General features: G+C 34.7%; 1 protein-coding gene across 1 annotated transcript; it reads left to right on the forward strand.

Moving 5' to 3' along the window:
• The first annotated feature begins 876 nt into the window (after window positions 1-876).
• Window positions 877-24,149, forward strand: LOC129233681 (rab5 GDP/GTP exchange factor-like). Its single transcript, XM_054867661.1, has 7 exons — window positions 877-884; window positions 1,101-1,240; window positions 3,267-3,500; window positions 16,756-16,983; window positions 20,965-21,221; window positions 22,412-22,651; window positions 23,364-24,149. The coding sequence occupies exons 1-7, from the start codon at window positions 877-879 to the stop codon at window positions 24,051-24,053; spliced, it is 1,797 nt and encodes a 598-aa protein (XP_054723636.1). The 3' UTR covers window positions 24,054-24,149.
• Window positions 24,150-24,858: the final 709 nt, after the last annotated feature.

A 24,858-nucleotide genomic window follows, 5' to 3' on the forward strand; every position in this document is an offset into this window, starting at 1 on the left:
TTACATTAAACACTTTCTATATCATAGCTTTACCGAATTTTGAAATCATTGTTTAAATCAAAGATATTGAAAATTTAGTGTCACTGGGGTTTTGAAAACCAGTGGGGGTGCTCAAACACCGAACACAATGGACCAAACAAGGGCAATTTTTCAGAGCGTATAACTCTCAAGAAAATGTGCTTCAGTTTTATAAACAGAAACACTAGGCGGAAAATATCTTATTTTACTTCGGGTTTTTACAACAAAAAAATTTTACGAGAAAAAATAAATAAATGAAAATAAAATAAAGTAAAATAGAATGAATTAAATTAAAGCAGAGAAAATTTTAGTGAAAATCAAAACACAAATAGTTTAGGAACAAAAACACAACAGTATAATTTGTTATTTTTGTTAAGCTTAGCTAAATATTTAAAAATTCGTCCCTTTTTGTATGGCCTCTTTTTTCTGCTTGTAGAAAAAGAGGCCATACAAAAAGGTTTTCATCAGTTTTCTGCTGATAGTGGGGGTGCCCGGCACCCCCGCAAATATTGGGGGGGGGGTTGCTGGAGCATTGCAGCTCCCTTGGAGTCGGCGCCCCTAGAAAATTATCTGTTTTGACCAGAAACAATACCTAGACTCAAGCATTACGCCCCCTCTCATCTAATTGCTTTTTTCTGCTCAGTGGTAAGGTCCCAATCAGTTCTAGCTGTATTTTTACTGTCCAAATACTAGCATGCCACTTTCCTTTTATTTTTCTAATGAGCTGTTCATTTTTTTCTCCTCCTGGATATGCGCCCTTTTTGGCTTGCGCCCCTAGGCCAGGGCCTAGGTTGGCCTATTGGGTAATCCGGGCTTGCGCACTCATTTTTTACGAGCACTCGGATATAACGAGCAAGTATGAGCAAGTATTGCGTCTCTTTGTGCTCGTTATAAGCAAGTTCAACCGTAACAAAAACCAGATGATTCAAGAGGGTGGTGTATTTTATTTCATTGAAATAAATAGCAATAATTTCAGAAAAATAAAATTTATTATTTTTCATTTTTCTTGAGTATCATGATGCAGTGATTTAAATTTATATGTATATTTTAAATGTTTATGTCTTCCTTCTCTATACTTATAGGGTCGTGAGAAGTTACAGTGATGCTCATGAAAGCTCAATTAGTCTTGGCTTCTCAAAATTTGAGGAGAAAAAGAAGCAGCATTCAGAGAAAAGAAGTAAAACTATCAAAAGCATTATTAAAAGGGGACACACATCAAAAGGTATGAACACTTTGCTGTTGAAAATAAATGAGAATTGTCCTTAATACATTCATCTCAGGTGAAAAATACTGCTCTAAAAAGTAAATTTCAGGTGTTTTGTGTTTGATTTTGCATTATGTTTTTTCCCCTCCTTGGATGTTTGGTTGAGTTTTTATGAGTTTTTATTTAATAAATATTGATGGAATAATTTCGCAGGAAGTTAAGTACAGAAGACCCTCGTTTTACGTGGTTTAAGATGTGACACCTTTATTTCATTTTACGCGGATGAGTTTTGGTTTTACGCCAATGTGGCAATGCAAACAGATAAAATTTTCCCCTCTTTCAAAATCCAAACTCCTAAACATTGCAGATTACGCGTAATCAACTGCATTTTGGCGTGTTAATAATCGAGCTTAGGCCACTGGAGACATTTTATGCGATGGATTCCAGAGCTCTTTCCCGAAATAAAGTTATTAAATTCACACAGTTCAGAATTCACCGGAAGAAGAGCTTTTAGGAGTGACAAAGGAGGCCAAAACCAACGAAGATACCGACATCGATGACGCACAACCAAATGCGTTCACATTGAACATTTTGAGCCATTCCTAGACAACGATCTTTCTGATATGTTCGTGAAGGAGGATTCGATCATGGAAATGACACAAGTGATCATAGATGCATTAATGCTTTGCAAAGAATTACAGAGACAAATTCATAATGAATGCCAAAAGATTATCATAGCCAGCTCTTCTTTATAAACAGAACATGAAATTATTTATGTTTTCTTTATGCATTTTGTGCATAAAAATCGATATAAGTACACATTGAACATATTATACAATTAGTCATCACTAGCATGAAGTATTTTGTTATCTACAAAATCAAACCACTATTTCAACATTAGTATTAGGTTTCAATTTACGCGGTTTCAATTTATGCGGCATTTCCGTGGAACATAACCCCCACGCAAAACAAGGGTCTACTGTACAATTAAAAATTTTTGTTCCCTTTTTGTGAGTAGTTAGGGCTATTTTTCAAAAACTTCTGTGTCTTGAACAATGATACTAAAATTTATCACTTTGCAGTTCAAGACTTAATATTCATTTTGGCATACTATGTTTGACATATGAGTCACTTTGCTGAACGACTTTATTTACGCTTAAATAAAGTAGGATTTAAAAAAAAGTGAGAGAAATAAATAAATATTTATCTTTCTGCATAATTCAATGTAGACAGCAGAAAATATCATTCCCTAACTCTTTTGTCAGTTTCTTTTTTTTGGGGGGGGGGAACTAATTATCCAAATCTCTCTCAAGTGATATTTATCATCGTTAGTTTTCTCTTCAATTTATGAGGTGAACCACACCATGGCTGCTGACTCTCGCTGGTAAGCTTAATTTAGTTTAGCTACCAGTTTGGTGGCACTCTCAGCAATGAGCTGACATCTTCCTCCTGCTTGGTTATTCACTATTCCAGACTGAGAGTCCATACAAGGAAGAAACTGCAGAATTTGGATGTGATAACCTCTCTGTCGTTATCCTTCATGGATTTTATAATGTGTTTATCAAACCTGTATTATGTGTATGTGCCTAGGATTCCCGTTAGGGTGGGGCAAACATAATCGCATTGAGATAGTGGTTTCTAGTTGCCTGCCCTCCTGGTACAGATCTCAGAAATTACTTGAAATTATAGTCCTCCTCTCCTCCTAAAAAAGAAAGAAATGCTATTTTTGGTCAGCTGAGGACAGAAAAAGTAGTTATGTGACTCTCCTTCGGAAATTTTTTGAAATTGAAGTCCTAAAATTGCAATTTTAAGTTATCTTTGGTGACATTTGGAAAGAGAGTGAGAGTCAGGGGTTCTCTTCTAGGGAGGGGCTGTTGCCCCTCCCTATCCCTTTCTGGCTACCCCCATGTACATATGACACTTAGAACATTTTAGATCAACTGAGGATTATTCCAGAACATGGTAAAAAGTTCTTCTGTGAGGTCATATATGGGCTCATTGATATAAAATATTTTAAACTTTAATTTTCTTCTATTTATTGCAGAAAGTTCCACTCAGTCGCCATCCAAAGACATCTTTACGATCGCTGAAATACATCAACTGAGTAAAGATTTACAGCTGAAAGATTCCGTTGCAAAGGATGTCTTTAAGCAGATTCAAACCCAGCTGGACATCATGAGCAAGTTCTATGACAAGTCCATTGATGAGCAGTCTGAAGTGATGCAAGATTTCTACAATTTTATGTCTAACAGACTGGAGACCCATCCTGCTTACCAAGGTAAATATAAAAAATTGAACGGTCAAATATCAGAAATTTTTTATATTTAAGTATTTTATGAGCTGTGTGTAGTAATAACTGGTGAGAAGTGCAATAGTTAACATATGTGAGTGTTTTCGAAACGAAAGGGGAATGTAATGTGCTCAAGTTATGAATACTGACTGATTTATGCTTAAATTAGACTATTTCTCAATTTAAAAAGTGGTGAAAGAGAGTACAGAGTTTCAAACTATGCCAACGTATAAATTAAAATTTAAACAATGGAAAGCAGGATATTTTGTCTGCTCTTATCAGAATTCAGGAAAAAAGCATTTGAAAATTTTTATGCTTAAAAAAATGCTTAACGTTCAACCCTGATCTAGTAAACTCCCAATTATCCGTAGATGGCTTATCCCCAGTGCAGATTATCCGCAGTCTTCTACACTTTCAAAGGAAGGGAGGGGAAATACTGATGATTAACAGATTGTAGCAAAATGCTTTCATTTTAACTTGACAAGTGCAAAATCTACTTCTAGGTTTTTCTATTTCTTTCTTTCATCTCCCTTCCAGTGAGGTCAAACCTTCCAAGGTCGCCAGAACCTGATTAATTGAAACTTGATTTTTAGATCTACACTACTAACTGCTTTAAATCTACACTACATACTGAGTTTTAGATCTACACCAATAGTTGCAACCAGATTTTTTGATTAAGGCCTTATAGCTTTAGAGCTGATTCTCAGGTCCTTACTTATTCTTAGATCAACACTAGTTACTGATTCTTAGCTTTACACTACTCACTGACGGGGGCGGCATTTCAACATTTCATTTGGGGGGGGGGAGGCGAGATTTTTTAAACATGAATCACCTTTGTATAAAATGACATGCATAAAAGGAAAACGAAGCGATCATAAAATGGATTTAATATTTAAAAAACAATGTGATTAAAACGAATTACATTTTGTGACAGAAGTTCAGATCTATTTTATAGGTTGTCATAAAAATATTGTTTTGCCCGTTACTGAAGTTTTAGTCTGCGATTTTTGGAGCCAGGCAATAGAGAAAATTTAATTACTATTTCATCAATGTCCAGAATAGTATCTTATTCTATTGCAAGTACAGCTAGAGATGAAAGCCTTTCTTGTCCCATTGTGTGCTTCCAAGATAACTCTTCAACCTCCTGAGACAAGAAAGAGATCTTTCATAGCTTGCTGAGCTGATTGGAATGGTTAAAATCAATTGAAGCAATAAAGCTATGTTTGAGAACACATTTTTTCAGCCTTTTCTCTTTAAAATAATCAAGTTTACTTTTAAAATCCAGCTGGTCTTCATTTTTCATCATGGAATAATACAAACGCAATTCACAAAGCAATTCTTCTTCTCTCATGTTATAAACTTTACTTATAACGGAAACATTTCCTTTTTCTTTCTCAATATCTGTTCCAGAGAGTACAGAACTTAAGGCCAACAGCACAGATAAACTATTTTCATAAAATCTTGTTTCGATTTCATTCGAAACCGAATCTATAATTCTATACAAAATATCGATTCGATGATATGATTTTACATCATTATGTGGATTTTGTTCACCTCCTCCAAGTTCATTAGGAATTTTTTTGCGCCTTTTTAAAATTGGCCCAGAATAAGAATTTTTTTCGCAGAGTTCTGTCACAAAGCTCCATACTTGATTAAAATATGCATAACTGCGAAAACTATTAACAGTTTCAATTGTCGATTTAACTAAAGCTTGTACAACCTGAAAATTAAGATTAGAAGACTGAAGAAGTTTTGATAGAGTATTGGATTGTTCAAAGATGTTTCGTAATACAAACAAAGTGAACAAAAACTCGAAAAAAGTCAAACATGTCAAAAGGACGTCAGCTTTTCCACCATTTGAAGAGTCGTTTTCTGATAATTCTTCTGGGGTTGAAATTACTGCTTCAAAATTATTAAGGAGAGCTTTGATGGCTTTAACTCTCGAAGACCATCTTGTGTCACTGCATGATTGCAAAACTGTAGAGCCTCCAGAAAATTATTTGTTAAAGCGTGAATTTTTTCAAAAATGGCATGTCTTTTATAATAAGATTTTATAAAAGAATAGAATGCATTGAGTTGTTCAAATGCGTTTCTCGCAGAAGAAATCGATGAACAAGCTCTAACTAGACACAAATTCAAGATATGAAAATTGTTGTAAGGAAAGGTTGGCTTACCTTTTCTTATCTCGATAGGCAGCGGTGTGATAGTTGAGTTTTCTGAACGCATGAAGAACAGTCAATAGACGAGTAGACGAACAACACGTAAAGATTTAATTAGGAATGACTAAAAACTAAATGTACACATGTTATAAAATATATTCCATACGGCACAAAACAGATACACTCACACTATATCTAGAGAACAAAAAAGAAACCACTGAATTGGGAAAAAGGGAATTGTGGGAAGGATAAGTATGACGTCAGAGTGGCCTTGGCCTTTCCAGATTGTATCGCTATGCAGAAATGATTTACCTATTTGAATATATGATTAGAGTACAACATTCCCCCCTTAATCGTATATTCAAATTACAAAACTTAAACTAAATTTAACTTATTTCTAAAGTCAATAAACTTGGGCTTAGGCAAAGGTTTAGTAAAAATATCTGCAATCATACAGTTAGTGTTACAATAGGTTATCTTAATTATTTTATTTTCTTCTATTTCCTTCAAAAAGAAATATTTCACGTTAAGATGCTTTAACCTAGTTTTCATTTTCCCATGTTGAATCAAAGAAATTGTTGATTTGTTATCCTCAAACACTTTAACAGGTAATTTTTGAATTAGGCCAAAATCTTTAAGTAGATCTAATATCCATTTCAGCTCTTGAGCAGCAGTGGCTGCAGAAATGAGCTCAGACTTGGTTGAAGATAATGAAACACAATTTTGTCTCTTAGTGGACCAAAATATAGGATTGTTCCCTAAGAAAAATACAGTACCCCTTGTTGATTTTCTAGTGGCAAGGTCAGATGTGAAATCAGCATCTGTGTAACAGGTAAGAGTTGGTGGGCTGCTAGAGTCAATTTGTAAATAAATGTCCTTCGTTGAGTCCAAATTTTTCACTATAACCTTTTACAACAAGGCGCGCTTTGCAACGTGTTACTGTTCCGTTTTCATTCTTCTTCAGCTTAAATACCCATCGATTTCCAATGGCTTTCTTTCCAGGTGGAAGATCAACCAACTCCCAAGTTTTATTCCGGGACAAGGATTCGATTTCTTCATTTATTGCTTGAAGCCAATTTTCTTTTTCTGCTGAATTCATTTTAACTACATCTTCAAAATTTTCAGGAACATTTGTAATTTCATCGGCAAGAAATCCTAAGCGATCTGGTGGTTTCCCTTTGGTTTTTCTTTTTGATTGTCTACGCTTCTCTTTGGGTATTTGCTCTTCTTCAGATGTCAATTCGGATTCATCGACAGATTTATCATCATATTCTTCATCTTCGAGTGAATCTTCGACTGGTGGAGGAGATGAAATTTCAACGCTGTCAGTTATTGAGCAGTCTTCGATAAATTTTACGCTTCTACTGACAATTATGCGATTTCCACCGGTGTATATTCTGTATCCTTTAGAACGTTGATCATAGCCAACGAAAGTTCCTTCAATTGCTTTCTCGTCCAGCTTTCTTCTGTTTTCCTTATGTACGTAAGCATAGGCTGTGCAACCGAATTGTTTCATATGAGCTAAATTAGGCCTTCTTCTGCTCCAAAGTGCATATGGCGTCTTCTCGCAAGCTCTAGTTGGAAGTCTGTTCTGAATGTAATTTGCAGTAATAATAGCTTCACCCCAAAATTGATTTGGTAGTTTGCACTGGGACAGCAGGCATCTAGTCATCTCTGTAAGACTTCTGTTCTTTCGCTCACTTACTCCGTTTTGAGCCGGTGAATACGGAACGCTGAGTTGATGTTTGATACCGTTACTAGATAAAAAATCTTCCATTTCACTATTTATGTATTCACCGCCGTTATCAGTTCGGAGAGTTTGTATAGTTCTTCCAAATTTATTTTTTTGTCATGCCTACATAGTCCTTTAATTTACAAAGAACTTCACTCTTTTTAGCAAGTAAATATATGACTGTGTATCTAGTATAATCATCAATAAATGTGACAAAATAATGCTTTCCACCAATACTGGGAGTGGGCATAGAGCAAACGTCACTGTGAATGAGTTCCAGTGCTTTACTTGCGCGCACATCAGAAACTTTTGGATATGGAAGTTGCTGCATTTTATTTTTAATACATTCTGGACAATTGTTACTATGACAACAATTATCCAATTTAATTCCATCAGCAAGATCTTCGCGTACGAGTTGCTTGATTGCGTCATAATTCCTATGACCTAATCTTGAATGCCATATTCGGATACAATTTTTATTTTTGCATTCAACTGCAATATTAGCGTTTTCAGAGTGTCTATTTAAAACAATTTTGTATAAACTGTCATTATCGGAATGCGCATGCATAATAATCTCATTATTCTTTTTCACGAAACAATGTTCTTTTTCGAAAAGTACAGAGAATCCCTTGCTTGTTATCTTCTTCACGGATATTAAATTACTTTTTAATTCTGGAACAAAGTAAACATTGGTCAAACTGATATTTTGCAGACCGTATTCATCATTCAAATCAATATTTACAGTTCCAATGGCCTTTGACTTCAAAATTCTTCCATCCGCTAAAACTATATCAGCTAAGGATTTGTTATACTTTAATTCCGAAAATAACACCTCATCAGAAAACAAATGGGAGCTAGAACCAGAGTCCATATAAAGTACTATTTCATTTGTTTTTTGTTCGGAATAATGAGTCGGATTCGCAATAAAGTTTCTTTCGGTTGACCTTGAGACGTTTTGATCTACAGGCGCCGCGGGAGGGGAGGAAAGATCTTCGTGTGATTTAGGAGATTTTGTAGGGTCGGCGATCGTGCAATGTCGAGCAGGTTTTCCGCCATTTTTGGTTCCATGAAATTCCGATTTCTTATTATTGGAATCGGCTTTATTTTTGTTTTGCAATTTAAAACATCGATCGCGTGTGTGACCGTACCGCTTGCAAAAGCTACATAATGTATTCGAATTCTTATTATTATAATTTCTTGCATTAATTGCAGTTTTAAAAGCAGTTGAAGCGTTAGGATTTCTATCCGCTTGTTGCTCTATTCTTCGATTATATTCATCTGTTAGTTTCGTTTTTACTAAATCTGATGTTATAAGTGCTTCATCTCTTGCTTCTAAAGCAGTGATGAGATTGTTGTACGATTCGGGAACCGAAACTAATAAAAGAGCTGCTACATGTTGATCTGGGATATTTTCACCGATAGCTTTTAGTCTTTCGACTAAATCTGTCATGTGAGTTATGTGTTCGATCATATCAGCATGTTCAGGCATCTTTATAGAATATAATTTTCGCAACAAATATAGTTTACTGCTTAAATTGGATCGTTCGTGTATCGTTTTTAATTTTTGCCATGTGCTGGCAGTTGTTGTTTCACCTTTTACATGAATAATTTGTGAGTCGTCTATGCATAAATTAACTATAGCTCGCGCTTGTTTATCTTTCTTTAAAAATTCAGCATTAGGTTCAGCAGGCGGGGGCGTATCAAGAAGATCATCCAGCCCGTCACGCATTAAGAGCATTTGAATCTTGAATTTCCAAGTGGCATAGTTGTCGGAATTCAGTTTTGTTATTTGAGTGGAATCTTTAAAATTTGCTTGAGCCATATTTAGTATTTTCTTATTAAACACAGTTCAATAGAAAATTATATATACAGTCCTAACTTTGTTCAGAACTTCAACATATACACTGTTAGAGAATATCAGTCTCATAATCAATGTTGTAAGGAAAGGTTGGCTTACCTTTTCTTATCTCGATAGGCAGCGGTGTGATAGTTGAGTTTTCTGAACGCATGAAGAACAGTCAATAGACGAGTAGACGAACAACACGTAAAGATTTAATTAGGAATGACTAAAAACTAAATGTACACATGTTATAAAATATATTCCATACGGCACAAAACAGATACACTCACACTATATCTAGAGAACAAAAAAGAAACCACTGAATTGGGAAAAGGGGAATTGTGGGAAGGATAAGTATGACGTCGGAGTGGCCTTGGCCTTTCGAGATTGTATCGCTATGCAGAAATGATTTACCTATTTGAATATATGATTAGAGTACAACAAAAATAGCAATGGATATAAGAGGCCGAGGAATTTTCTTGTGAAATTTGGGTAGCTACATCACTACGAACCTCTCATATTAGATGCTCCATCATAACACTGAGCACGCAAATCTGAAATTGTTAGCCCATATGAGGAAATTATTTCTTTAATTAAAACAAACAATGCTTCTCCATCAGTTTTTTCTGTTCTGTAAAGACCGGCAAATGATTCATGAATTTCAAAGTTACCATCAATGTATCGAAAAACTATCGTCACTTGTTCATGTCTAGAAATGTCCTGAGTTTCATCAACTATTTTAGAGAAATAGCGAGCTTTTTTGATCTCCTTTCGCATCTTATCAGTAATTTGTGTTTTACATAAATTGGGGATAGTGTTCTGATGTTCTTTATGCACGTAAATGAATGATTTTTCTTTGTTTTGAAATGGTCTTTCGATCAGAGGACAATCAAGGGCAGATTTAGGGAGGGGTCAAAGGGTCAGCTGAGCCCCCCCCCCCTGTGACAATAATTTTATTAAGGTTATTATTAAACCTCATTTTTTTTAGATTTAAAAAGATAGTTCATGCAGTCAATTTTAACCTTTTATTTGCTTGGTTCTGTAAGGTATTTCTTCTCAAGGCATCATAATTCAAAGGATTGACTAGATTTGTCTGTAGAGCTTTTGCAATTTCAAATTTTTTGTTCATTGTCAAAAGAACACATATATTCACTTGCGGTAATGTTACTAACCTGTCTGCCTAAGAAAACTTGACCTTTGATGAAAAGAGGGAATATGATACATGGCAAAATTTAGGGGGAGGGGGTAGTCGTGCTTCGTAGCAAATGAGAATGGGTAAACCGTGCTTCACTAATATTTTTTCACATAGGAGGTTTAATGCTGGCCATTGAAACCTGACCCCCCCTAACAAAAACTTCTGGACCCGCCCCTGAGGACAATCCTTAGCTCTGAGTTCCATCAACTCTAAAAAATTTCCCCTGTTATTTGAGGATATTTTTTCGCCGTGTCCCCTCAAACTAATTCCTTGACGAGCACAAAAAGTTACGGATTCACACACTTTTTTCAAATAGAGGCAATTTCCTTCAACTTCTCTGGAATACTGTTTGTCAGGTTTAGCAGAAACAGAACCTGAAGACAGAGTATCAATAAAATTCAATGCATAGCATACTGCCGTTTTATGAGATGAGCTTGCATCGGGAATTTTAAATTTTGCGGTTGCTTTAGACCATTTACAAAAGCCATGAAGAATAAAGGTTGGCTCAGCATTTCGTTTTTTAGCATTAGAAAAGGCTCTGCAAGGGAAGCAAAACAATTCGTTAGCAGAAAGCTGTATTTGAGCCATGAATATAAACTCTACCATTCCTTTCTGAACTTACGGCGCTTTGGATCAGTTAGAAAGGAAGAAAGTTCCGGCTGGTAAGGTCCCAAGGTGATATTTTCTTTTGCATTTTGAGGGCCATTAGCGGGATCTCTCTCGTGCAGTCAAGGGCACGCATATAGGGGGGCAAGGGGGGCTCGAGCCCCTCCCCCTTTAAAATTAGAACTTCCTTGCTTTTGGTACATTTTTCTTTGAAAAAAATGAAAAACATTTATTCTCGAGCCATTAATGAATAAATTAAAAAAATGAAATATTTTAATGACTCTAATCTGCCCTGAAATTGGTTTCCATGGAGAAAATACCCTCCTAACCCATGGGGAAAATATCTGAGCCCCCCTCCCCCTTACAATTTTGCATATGGGCGCCCTTATGTGCAGTTGATTTGATGTAGTAGTTTCTACATCAATTTGATCTCTTTCAGTCGAACTTTCTATCGGCATTTCACATTCTTCCGTGTCTTTCACTTCTGTTTCACTTTGAGCATTTTTTTCAACAGAATTTTCATTGGGAGGTACAGTTCCGTCTGATTTTGAATATTTTATGAAGAAATCCGTAATGTTTCCGTTCCAACGTCGCTTTTTCGTGCTTATAACTGTTGCAAAATAAAAACGCTTTTTCTTCAACTTCAACAGAAACCCACAGCAATCAGAGCAAAAAACTTCAAATTTTACTCTTGTATCAAACTACTCTTGTATTATACTGTATGTCCTCCTACAATTGATTCAGTCACAGTCCTGACGTTATCAACAATGAAACTCACTCCACAGCATGATAATTTGATAATATGTTTTGGTAATGTTTGACGTGCAGGGAAAGGTTTTATTGTGACCAGGCTGAACTGGATCGGGTTACTTAACTGTTGAGAGTGACCAGTACTGGTGAGACTGTCATTTCAGGGGAATCAAGAAACAAAAAAGTGGTCAACAGTGAACGCTATCTACTAGAGTTAGGATTAAAATTTCCACTATCAAAATATCACCAAACAGGCAATTGCTTCGTTACAATGTAGAAGCAGTTTTCATCTTTCCAGTATTAAAAATAATATTTAAAAACTTGATTTTCTTTCATTTTCAAAATCTACATAGTCCCTTACAACCACCTTTTTTGACATGGTATGATATCTCCTATGCTACAAGCTCTTAACGTTCCAGGAAAATCTATGCGTCCCATCCTTCACTCTCAGTTCCCACTCTGTTCGGGTTACAATTTTGTGCTTATTTGTACTTAAATGCAATTTATTAAAACTCTCCACTTGAGTAAGCTTTATTGGTACTGTGCTGTATTGTACTACTGTCATTCATTAATGTTTGGTAAAAGATAAGTTTCATAATAGGGTGGTTATGCTACAGCTCATGTGGAAAACACGTCTAGGGTCTAGGTTATAACGGTTCTACCTTATTGTCAAATTCATGACTAATGTATCATCTTTTTTGTGATTGAACTTTGTTTGATGTTGGCAAAATTTCTGCTGATACTATCTTTACTAATAATAAAGCTGGATCTCTGTCTGGATGTCTGGATCTCTGTGACGTGCATAGCTCCTAGACCGTTGGGCTGATTTTCATGAAATTTGGCACAAAATTAGTTGGCAGCATGGGGGTGTGCACCTTGAAGCATTTTTTTTTTTTTTTTTTTTGTAAATTCCATTTTGTTATTTTTTTATTCCAATTTTAAGCCCATTTTTCTCATTAATTTAAACGAGGGAGGAATACACATTTTTAAGTTTTAGGTCATTCAAAAGCTTGAAATTTTCAGATGAAGTTTATTTAAAGTTTCCACGAGCACTCGGAAAGCTACAGGAATCGCTAAAGAAAATCAAACTGCAAGGCTTACCCCAAGCAAGTCAAATGATTCTAAAAATGATTAAGCTCGGGGAAAAAAATCAAAAGTTAAAGGTTATTTCTGTTTTGAAAGCAAATTCCTTTTAACTTTTGAAATTAACTAGTTAGAAAAAAACTTAACTTTGAAAAAAAAACTGAATTTAATTTTTAAAAAAAAACTTAAACACATAGCAGATGTTAACTGTAAATATACAAGTGAACCAAATGACCTTTTAATTTTCTACTACGGGCAAAGCCGTGCGGGTACTAGTGGTGCAACATCGATGGCAAAACATTGATGTTTCAAAACATCGATGTTAGAAATTAAAACATCGATGGTATTGATACATCAACCAAAAAACATCGATGTTTTCAAACATCAATGTTATAAAACATCGATCTTTTTATCAATATATAACATACATTTTTGAATGTACTACACTACAGATTTACATATATGATTATCTCAAACAAATGTTTCTTAGTAGATCAGTAAATTCTTTTGGCATTGCGTCAATTCGTTAAATTATAGCTATTATTTCAGAAATTTCTAAGCAGTCAATTCTCAAGTCATGTATACAATTTAATAAGAATAATTTTGCAACATCTTGATACTATAATAATACAAAAAATGATAGTAAGACATCCAACGATTAATACAAACTAGTATAGTGCTAAGAAAATATTTTCGAACTGAATGAAACTAAAATTAAATCTACATCAAAAATGAATCTAAGAAAAAATGTATCATAGCGCTTACCGTCAGTTGAATCATGAGACAGAGTTGTGCAAATTATACTATAAATACAGAATTAATTCTAACAACTATTTTTTAAGAGAAAAAAAATGTGTTGTACTGTTAGTGCTACATAATTAAACACAAATCGTAAGTTAAAGAAAATGCTAAGGCAACTATCTAAAAACATAAATTAACTTTATTTGGATTCCACATACGAAAGGGCTTCCAAATTGCCCTTGGAATGCGAACTGCCACGAGACGACCAAGATCAACAAAAATCGAGCTATCGAATGCCACGAATCCACGATCCATTAACAGAAAGACAGCTAACCATATTGAACCGACAGGTGGGAAATTTGCATATCGAAAAGCGCTCTCTTGCGCACAGGTATACTTGACGATTTTTATGGATATTTTCCACATAAGTAAAAGGGGGACGAACTGTTGGGGAAAGCCGATAAGTATTATAACCCTCAACATTTGGTGCTGACAGTTTGGAGAAAAAGAAGTTTGTTCACTTTGTCCCCCAGAAGCGCATTTCTCTTTTTGCTGACTATCCCACCAGTCAGAGAAAAAACTCCTTCCGATGGGACGGAAGTTGCCATCACTGTCAAATACTTTAATGCAACTTTTACTAGTTCTGAGTTTTTATAGTTATAATTTTTGCCGTAGTAGTGTATAGGATTTTCCTTTAGACTGAGAACTGGAGCCTTGAAATAGACTACAAGTTCTGGCACCAGTCTACCTGTGTTGAGTTCTTCCAACAGCTTTGACCTCTTCCTCACACTCCAATTTTCTTCGACCATTTTGTGGTGGTCTTCCCAAAAATCATCCTCTACGCAGAAAATTTGATCTTATAAAATGTGTATAAATAAATGAATTTTTTGAACAATTCCATAAGTAAAATTAATTACCTGGCTAGCAAATTGGAGCTGGAGACGCGTGTCTGTCATCAGATTCCGACGATTCAATCTCTTCCTTAATTTCACTGTTCAGATTTTTGAAACGCAGATCGAGCAATGATGACATAGCAAAGAAACGATTATTTTCGAGGTTACCAAATCTTATTGGAAATTGTTTCAAAATATTGAATTTCAACTGCTCAGCAAGCTCTGAAGTGCAAACCATGCCCTTGATTTTCTTTTCCATCAGCTTAACGATTGGTATAACACAACTTGATGTTATGAATGTTTCTCCAGATGCTTGTTTTGTAGCAAATTCTATGCTTTTGTACAGTGAGACGAACTCCATCAAAAACTCCACGTCTGAAGCTGAAGGCATTGGTGGGGCTGATTTACTGAAATTTACGATGCTCGCCACATCCTGTCTTAACTTAAGAAATCTTTCTACCATGTAATAGGTAGAATTCCATCTAGTTGATACGCATTGAATTAAAGTGTATTTAGTTTTCTTCTTAAGTTCATCTCTACCTACCACGCTGTGTTTGAACCATCTGACAATGCTTTTAACTTTACCAAGGATTGAAACTACATCTGGCAACAACTCATGCGATTTTTGTGCCATTAAACTCAGTAAATGAGCAAAACAGTTACCATGCTTTTGTTTCCCGTATGCTTTTTCCACTGCACCTAAAATATTCTCCCCTCCATCAGTTACAACAGCAGTAACTTTTTCTTCTTTTATACCCCATTCAGAGCCTGTGTTCTCTAGGTGATCAGCCAGATTTTGGGCAGTGTGACTTTCATGCAATTCATAAACACCTAGGATGACAGGTTCAAGCTCCCAATTTTCAATAAAATGTACTGTTACACCAAGAAAGCTTCTCGTTTGGCACGTTTCAGTCCAAATGTCAGTAGTGAGACACACATTTGCCACATTTTCCAGTCTCTCTTTTACAATATGGACAACCGTTTCATATTTTCGATCGATCAACGAATCAATTGTTCTCCGTGATGGAACTGTATACAACGGCGCAGTTACTTTTAACAAATGCTTAAAATCTTCATCTTCAACTAGTGAGATAGGCTGGAAATCCCTACAAATCATGTATAATATAGATTGTGACACTTTGCTATGCAAATCACCACCATCTTTAAAAGAATTTAGATTACAAAAACTTTCTCTCAAAGTTTTTTGATGGAATTTTGGAACTAAAGCATCTTTATTCATTATTGCAGCATTCAAATTAACAGATTCAAGTTGACGCAGCTCTTCTTCCTCTTCTGATAGAGTTACAGTAATTGAAGCATGGAATGGGTTGAAAGTCTGGATTCTGCGATTTGTCTTTTGCTTTAGGCTTCTCTGAGGACTGAAAATGTTTTTCATGAATATCTCCATGCTTTGAACACAGGTGTCCAATCAAGTTTGTAGTATTTCCAGATGATTTCAGGGATTTCAGGCAAATATTGCATTTAGCTATTGTAAAAGAGGTTTTCAAGAAATATTTCCAAATAAGACTTTTAGGCGGCATAGTCGAACTCCAGAAAGGTTTCCTCACTTCAAGTAAATTCTTATTTCACAACATAATTTCCACAATAAAAAAAAGCACTTTACTTCACAACACTAAATAAAACGACTAAAACCCTTAAGAACTTTATGTCTGCACTAGGATTCTCTAACCAATTACGTACAACACGACATAGCGCAAGTCAACAGAAAAAAATAAACAAATCAGACAGGAGGGAGCTTTCCTGCTGCAGCCAGCGCCGTTTATGTTTATAATACCATTGAAAAAAATCCCTATGCTTATTTTAAATGCATTCATTACTCCGTTGAAATGGAAATGGTTTTGAGAAATTCCAGATAATCTAAACATTGACAGCAGCCGATTTACTTTCTTTGATTTTTTTCAATGTTATTTTCCAAGCAATGGATTCAGTATATATCTGAGCCTATTTTGCATGTTTTTCAATCGATGTTGCTTCTCTGTGAGAAATTTTATTATAATTAAAAAAAAAAAAAAAAAAACATTGAAAAAAATATCGGACCAAAAACATCGATGCTCCTAAAATATCGAAAGTAAAACATTGATGTTAAAAACATCGATGTTTCCAAAACATCGACATCGACATCGCACCCCTAGCGGGTACTGCTAGTTTTTCATAAAACTAAACAACAGATAGTTCACTTTGTGTGTTGAGCAAATAAATATTCACAATCCCTTGCTTTTTCAGATTTGAATAGTGAGCAAGTGGACGTTTTGATCGACAAAATTGAAGAGAAGCTGATGATACACATGCACACAACAGTTTACCATCTGATAACCTCCGAGAATGAAGAGAAAGATCTGGCTCTGCAAAATCGAATTCGAGCTTTGAACTGGATCACCCCTCAGAGGCTCGGCATGGAGATCAACGAGAGCCTGCCCGGGGTTAGAGCCTTGGTCGATGATGCTATCAATGGTAAGTAGGATATTGAAATGCTGTCCAACTGCATGAACATGATAGTTAGTAGTTCAAACTACTAACTGCAACTTACTGTCTGACTGCATGGACATTTTAGTAAGTACTATTGATCATCCAAACTACTAACTGTAACTTACTGTCTAACTGCATGGACATTTTAGTAAGTAGTCTTGATGATGCAAACTACCAACTGCAACTTACTGTCTAACTGCATGGACATTTTAGTAGGTAGTCTTAATTATCCAAAACTCTTTTAACCAGAACCTTGTTTAAGAAATCTGGTTTTCTTGAACTTCATTTTTTGGTAGTTAAACAACATGTTTTTACTTTAAAGGTAATGTAAGGGGATGTTAAGGAAAGAGAAACAATTTGCACAATTCCCTTTACAGGAGATAGTAAATTCAAAGCCAATCTGTAAATAAAATAGTTTTATTGAGAAACTAGCAGTACCCGCACAGCGATGCCCGTGCTAAAAATTTAATGGAAGTCCGTTGAATAAAAAAAATTGATGCCCCCTCCCCCTCTGATGTGAAATGATCGTTTTTCTTTGTATAAAATGCATACACACCTTTTCAAAAAAAAAAAAAAAACTATTTAAGTTTCCTTGGAATTTAAAACTTTTCGTCCAATCATTAAATTAGATTTACAGTTGCTTTAGAACTCTTTTTAACGAGTGAAGCGGTTTTTACTGCAATTTAAAATATTTCACCAAATAAACAAAAAAAGACATCAAATAATATTTTTCAAATGTAAAAATAATTCCACAGCTCTTTTGTTTATTGCCAACCTTGCACAGCAACCATGCTATCATAATCCATCCGTCTAACAAAAAAAAAAAATCCCGTGGAACATTCAAAAATCATCGTCAGAAAAAAAAGAAGTAAATGTCGTACATTTCACCCGGATAAAAAGAAATCAAAAGTGTCTTTTCTTTCAAAACAAATTGCCAAAACAATGAACTACATTAACGATTGCCTTAAAACAATCCTAGACTGAACTGCTCAGCGCCTAGCGTGTCAAGCGACCACGCTACCGGAACCCAGCCCTTTTGCGAGTGAAGCGGGTGTTTTTTCTTTGGCAATAATAAATGTTTCGCCAAACAAACAAAAAAGTATGAAATCACATTAACAGTAGATTTTAAATCTTTATATATTAAGAGCTGCTTTGCCAGGTCTGCCTTAAGAACAAAAATTGTGTCGAGTGACATAAAACAATAAATAAAAAAAGAATAACTTAAATAAAAGAAGAAAAAAAACACCATGCAAAATTACCCTTCCAAACAATGATGACAGATATTAAAATACTTTTAAGAAATTAAAATGCATAAGATGGATTTTAAAAGTATAATTATGGAAACATGAAATAAAATAAGTTTAAGAAATAAACAATGGATTCAAAAAGCATAACCATGGAAACGCGAAAATAAAATGATTGACAACCTGAATCAAAATGACATATTTCAAAATTGATTTAAAAACGCTTGTAACTTTTTTTCCTTTGAAGATAGAAGCTAATTTTTTCGACCATCGCTCAAGAGAGATCTGGAGTAAAAAACCTCGCTTTTTCCAATGCTGTCAAAAAGAAAACTGTGGGACAATTCCTTCACTTTTTATTGATAGATTTAATGAAGAAAGTAATGCCTAAATTTCAGCTGAGCCTAAAAAAGTTCGAGATAAAAACGCAAATTACTCCCGCCGTAATTAAGTTAGAGCATTGAAATAAATTGTTTAGAACGCAGAAAATTCTACCCTTTATAATTATATATAATATTCATATGTGCAAGTAATTTTTCACTCCTTTAATAGCCAATAATAGGCAATTTACGTGAAATTTGGGCCTAAATTTGAATAAAAAAAGAACTATTTATCGGATTTTCTAGTATCATAGCCTATGTTACTCAGTAAGAAAGCACCTTTCATACAGTGAAAGATTTTTTCAAATAGGTGCATTGGTTCCGGAGATTACCTCAAAGATATAAACACACAAAAATCCGCCCTCTCTCTTTATAATATTAGTAAAGCTTATTTTCTTAACTGCAAACATATGCTTCAAAATAAAAATCAGGTTTATTACTAGCACAATAATGATTAAAGTTTGTTTTATTTGTCTTATTAAGTTTACATTGTGTGTTATAATTTTGTATGACACCTATTTAACAAACTTATTATTTACAGTTATAGTAATGTAAGTGTATAATCTGTGTCAGAGTAACGGTAACGTAGTCGCTTAATGATATTGGCAAATAATAAATGGATTTGGGACTTTAAGGCAATGTAACTTTAAATTTCTTCAAATAATTTTTTTAATTGAACTTTGATGCAATTTAATGGCTATTTTATTTATTTGCACTGATTAGACACTTACTTATTATACGCTCGACCAGGAATCTCACCAAACTTTTTCGTAAAAAGATTTCAACGGCTGAAGCCCTTGGCAATTTTCTCAACATTTTTGGAGCCAAAGACTACGTAATATTGTGTCTCAGCTTTCATGACTAAACATCACCATTAAAAGAACATTTAAAACTTTTGCTAATATCTAAATTAAGCTGCCAACTAAATTCCAGAAATCTTTATACAGCAGACAAAATTTCCATTAAGTTGTCTTGTTACACAATTTCAAACAATCGCCAAATCTTACTACTTATTTTCGAAACATTTTGAAAGAAAAATTTTAGCATCATTTTATGGTCACCAAAAGTATCTCAGCATTTGGCGACAATATCTCTATTAGTGACAGACCATTTTTCAAAGTAGGGAAGGGAAGTATTATCCAAGGTATCTCAAAAGGATTACCATGAATTTAATAACATTTTAAATAGCATCAGAAAGCCACAATAGTTGAAGTATCCGAAAACAACTAATATAAGTATAGGGGGATTATGGCAGGCTACATTTAAAAAAAAATCATTTTGTATTTCAATAGCCAAATAAAAAAGGTTTTGGACACCATGTTCAAAAAAAAGAAAAAGACAAATCTTTTTAAACAAGTGAAGATGGGATTGATAAAACTTTTTTACATCCATGTAGATAAAATCCATCCATTTGATTTTCTATGAGAAATGTGGTATTAATAAGCCCCCCCCCCCATGCAATGCCTGGTAGTAAGCTAGTGCAATTAAAAATACATCACATTTAATAGTTACTTTGCAATTGAATACATGTTTAAATCTTAAATTTAAGTTTTGGGGGCCTCCTGAGAGTCATTTTTAAGTATTCTCACTTATCCGAAGTCTGGTCGCAATCACTTGGGTCAATGTTGTGACTATAAAGGATTGAATACTTCAAAAAAAATTAATACAGACAGGCTAAAATGTCGTATCAGTCAAGTTTTCTCTCGGATTGCTGCTGGTCCATCAGATCAGCAGTTCAGAATGCCTTGTCTATAGTTAGACCCACCATCTTTCATTCCGGCAAATACTAATTTTTTACTGTTATGAACCTGGTGTTATTTATAATAAGAAAGTCGCCCGTCATGGTATGACGGTTGGAAATTTGCTTCTATGTACATTTGAACGCTGTGATTGCCTATTTGGTGATATTTTGATAGTTTAAGTTAAATTTGGTAGTTTAACCCTAACTCCAGTGGATTAAACATTAACTCCAGTAGATAGTGGTCATTGTTGACCACTTTTACGTTTCTTTATTCTCCTAAAATGAGTCTTACTAGTAAAACAGTTAAGTCACTGGATCGAGTTCAGCCTTGTCACGATAAAGCATTTCCCTGCATGTTAAACATTACCAAAACATATTATCAAATTATTATGCTGTGGCGCGAGTTTCATTGTTGAAACACGTGGGTTACTTTATCATCGGCTGTTATTTATATGAGGATTTAAGACTAATCTGAAAAGAAAATGTATAATTTTCTCAGTGAATGGAAATTTTTCATAATGCATTTTGTTTTTTAATTTGAACTTCCAAATTTCTTTGTAAATGAAATTATCTTTACTTGATTTCATGTAATATATCTTTGTAGATATTGTTGAAATGGATTCCAAAATCGCTCCTCAAGAAAAGATTAGCTGTATTGTGAAGTGCAGCAGGAATATATTCAACATAATCAACCTGTGCCAAGGAGTCACTGCCAGTGCCGATGAGTTTTTGCCAGCAATGGTCTACATAGTCCTGAGAGCAAATCCAACCCGACTGCAATCCAATATCAAGTACATCACCAGCTACAGTATTCCTATAAGATTAAGAAGTGGTGAAGGAGCTTATTATTTCACCAATCTGGTAAGCTCCATTTTGCTGTTATGCAGGGGTGCCCACCCCCTACGAGCAAGGGCGCACCCCCACCTAAATATCACGAAAGATTCCTCCAAAAGTAAAAGCCCCCCAAATGAAAAAAATACCCCCCCCCCTCCAGGTGGGCACAACTGTGTTATCCATGTTGTTAACCTTCAAAGCTATTATAAAAACGCAGAATCTAGAAAATATGTATTTTCTGTCTCTGATTTTTGCCCAAATTATTTTTTTTCTCACAGTTCATATTTTAAAAAAATGTCTTGGAGCATTTAATCATTTTAGAGCTTAGGGCATTATTTGCTTCTTAAAACTAACCCTGTACAAAATATAATCTTGAAACTGAACAAGTAAAAATAAAATTTATCATGGCAGAGCCAAAGAGAAAAAGGATTTAATTCCAAAAAGGGAAAGCATTTTAATAAGCTGCATTTTCTGCATCATTTACATCTCTAAATTCTATTTTTTTCTGATGAATGCTAAACAGCTCTCATTTAATCATTAGCTTTAAATAATTGAAAAATTTGTTCCCTCCATAAAGTTATTAGTGATCATTGTGAGTCAGGGTCATATACAGGGGGGAGGGGAATTCTTAGTGTTCACCCCCTCCCCCCGAAAAGTTTGGTTTGACATTTAAATGTTCGTTTATATTAAAAAATTTCCGAAGAATATTGTTCCAAAACTCAGATATCTTTCGGACGTAAATTAATTGCATAAAACACTTTCATAATAGATAACTCGATGACTTGGAACATTAGCACAAGTAGCGCAAAGCTCCATATGAAAGTTTTAAAACCCTCCCCAAAATTATTTTCCAGTTACGGCCCTGTTGTGAGTACTTTACTTAGTTAATATTAAATTATTACTAATTGTACTAATATTGGTTAAAGCCTTAGTGTGCAAAGCTGTATTTATAAGCAGGGCTTCAGAGTTGGAGAGAAAACGACTGGCTCCGACTCGCGGAATTTAGAGTCTTCAACTTCGACTCCTTTACGCAAAAATAAGTTCGACTCTAAATACTGTCAGAGTAGTGGACTTTAAGAGAAAATTTCTGAATTCGACTCCTTTATCTCAAAATCGGTCCGACTCTGCAGCCCTGTTTATAAGTCTTGAAATCTTCTCATTTTAAGGTATATTTTTTCTTTAATCACTTCACTGATTTAATTCCTTCTATTTTTCAGTGCTGTGCTGTTCAGTTTATTGAAGACCTGACCTCGGAATCTTTGAATCTGAGCAACGAAGAATTTGAGCGGTATCTTTCGGGCGAAGTTCCTGCTGGTTTGAATGAGGAAAATGCAACAGAAAGTGAAGCATTACGTATGATGCTCCAGAGAATTTCTACATTAGACAAAATACAAGAAAAGTTGGATGATATTACCGTAGGCATGGTTGATTTGAAAGATAAAATTGCTCAATCCGTGGTAATACATCTTTCAGTTATAACTTTATTAGCACTAGTTTTTGATAAATAATTTCTTTAAAAATCCATTAAAAATTTTTAATTCTTGTGCCCCGCAAGAGTTGGTGGTACCTCGAAATAGTTGATGGTTTTTTCTTTCATTCTGAAACTATTTTTGGATACTTGCAATATCTATACAACATTTCCCTCAAACATTTTGGAAAAACATTTCTTACAGTTTCTGTAGCAAACATTAGTATTGTTGCTCTTCAGCAACAATAGTGGCATGTATCAAATAAATAACATTGGAGAAAGTCAAGGTTTTATGCAATACTCTTTGTAACTGATTTATTCTTATGTATTGCAATACGAGCAAAGTATTTAGGCTGTTATGTTTACTGGTTAGTTTGTCAGTAGTCAAAATTAATTGTAGCATTCTTTTTCTTAATTATGTGTCAGTAATAATTATATTATTAATATGCCACCGCACATCAGTTATGTCAACTAATTTTCAACAAGTTTTTCGTAGATAAATCATTAAATTAAGATTCTCAATCAATAATTATTATAGGTTTTCAAATTTTTGATATGTGCCACCAGTGTCGCTAGATACAAAATGTGCTATTTAGACACTTTATGCTTAGAAATGTCATTTTTTCCTCGTTATTTAACTAAAAGTTTGTTGGTGGAATCTTTAAATTCATATATGTATATTTGTCAAATTTTGTTTTTAGGAAGATGTAAAGAAAAAGCCTTCAACACCATTAATTATAAATCCAAAGCCATATGTTATTCCAGCTGGTACAAATTTGAATTTAATACCGAAAATGCTCCGCAACAGAGTCGTGATGGAAGATTCGCCGGATGATATACTTGTGGACATTGACAGCAAACCGGAAAACGGGGACAAAGATGCTCAAGAGAACAGTGCAGCTAACACAGCCACACAACTCGCCTTCGGTGATAATCCACTTACAGACTTTCACAGCATGTCCTTGACTGAATCAAAAGTCTTGTGTCCTGACATTAGTCATGTTACCATGATGCAACCGTTGCATGTAACTCTACCTTCACGAGCCAATGGGGATAATTGTAAGCTGTTTTCTGAAATGTTGTCTGAGAACAGCAAGGCTGAGCCTGATGTCAGCCAGGCAGAAAATTTTGAGCCAGTAATAAATATAAAGGACCTCGAGTATCCCACCGAAATTTTCCCCGACAGTGAAGAATCCTCCAGAACAGATGAATTGAGGCCTGTAGATTCTCTAGACTACATGGACAATGTTCAGAACTCTTCCCTAAGAGGTTTGGTTGATCCACTCTCTCCTGAAGCCAGTTTCTTGGAAGAAAATTTAAACCTTCCTCCTCCACTACTGCCTGTTGTTGTACAAAATGTCAGTGCTGATGGAACTAACGATAGAATTTAGTTACAGAATTTGTAAATTTATTTATTGTGTGCAATACCAGTGAAGTAATAAATAGTTTGAAATTGATGTTGAATCTTCAAGCCATCCTTTAATCCTGTATTTATGAATGATTTTAAAAAAGAATAAAATTTTATGAAATGAAAATCATTGCTTTTTATTAACTTCATATTGAAACACATACTTTTCAAGTTATATGAAGTAATAAAATTTTTAATCTCCCCCCCCCCCCCTCCCTAAATAATTTTAAATTAAATCCTCAAATAGTTGCGAGTAGGATTGACCACTTGCACAGCCAGAATTTACCCACTGAGTATGGAGGTCATAAATGACCTTAGCTGTACTCTAAGCTATCACTTCAGGATTTGTAATATGTGTTAAAAACCAAGAGTTCTGGCGAGGGTGGGGGCTTGAACCTCAAACCTTCCTCACAGCATTATTGGTTGTAATAGAACAGTTCTTTTATCCTACACTCTATAATTCTATTCCAATATCAGGTGTACTGTAACAGAAACTTGTGTTTCAGGTGGTGTTTTTAATTAGCAATATGCAAATGACACTCTAATTAAATTTAGCCATATACTGTTTTGAATTCAGTACTGAAGTAGTGATATGTTTTGAGTGCTTTGCGATGAATTAAAAAAAAATGGACAAAAATCTTTTAAAAGAGTTTCATGAAGATATAGTATAGAGCAGGGATTCCCAAAGTGCTTGTTGCGCATCCTAAAATGCCATCAGGACAGGTGAGCAAAATCAAAAAGCAAATGCAGATTACTGCAGACACTTGTTTCAGCGTTACAATTAACGT

The sequence above is a fragment of the Uloborus diversus genome, unplaced genomic scaffold, assembly GCF_026930045.1.
Source record: "Uloborus diversus isolate 005 unplaced genomic scaffold, Udiv.v.3.1 scaffold_625, whole genome shotgun sequence".
NCBI classification, from domain to species: Eukaryota; Metazoa; Arthropoda; class Arachnida; order Araneae; family Uloboridae; genus Uloborus; species Uloborus diversus.

Bases quoted from the DNA above. Each gene is read 5' to 3' on its own strand.
- LOC129233681 (XM_054867661.1), top strand. The intron at 3,501-16,755 runs GTAAATATAAAA...TTGCTTTTTCAG, and splicing joins GACCCATCCTGCTTACCAAG to ATTTGAATAGTGAGCAAGTG. The intron at 22,652-23,363 runs GTAATACATCTT...TTTTGTTTTTAG, and splicing joins ATAAAATTGCTCAATCCGTG to GAAGATGTAAAGAAAAAGCC.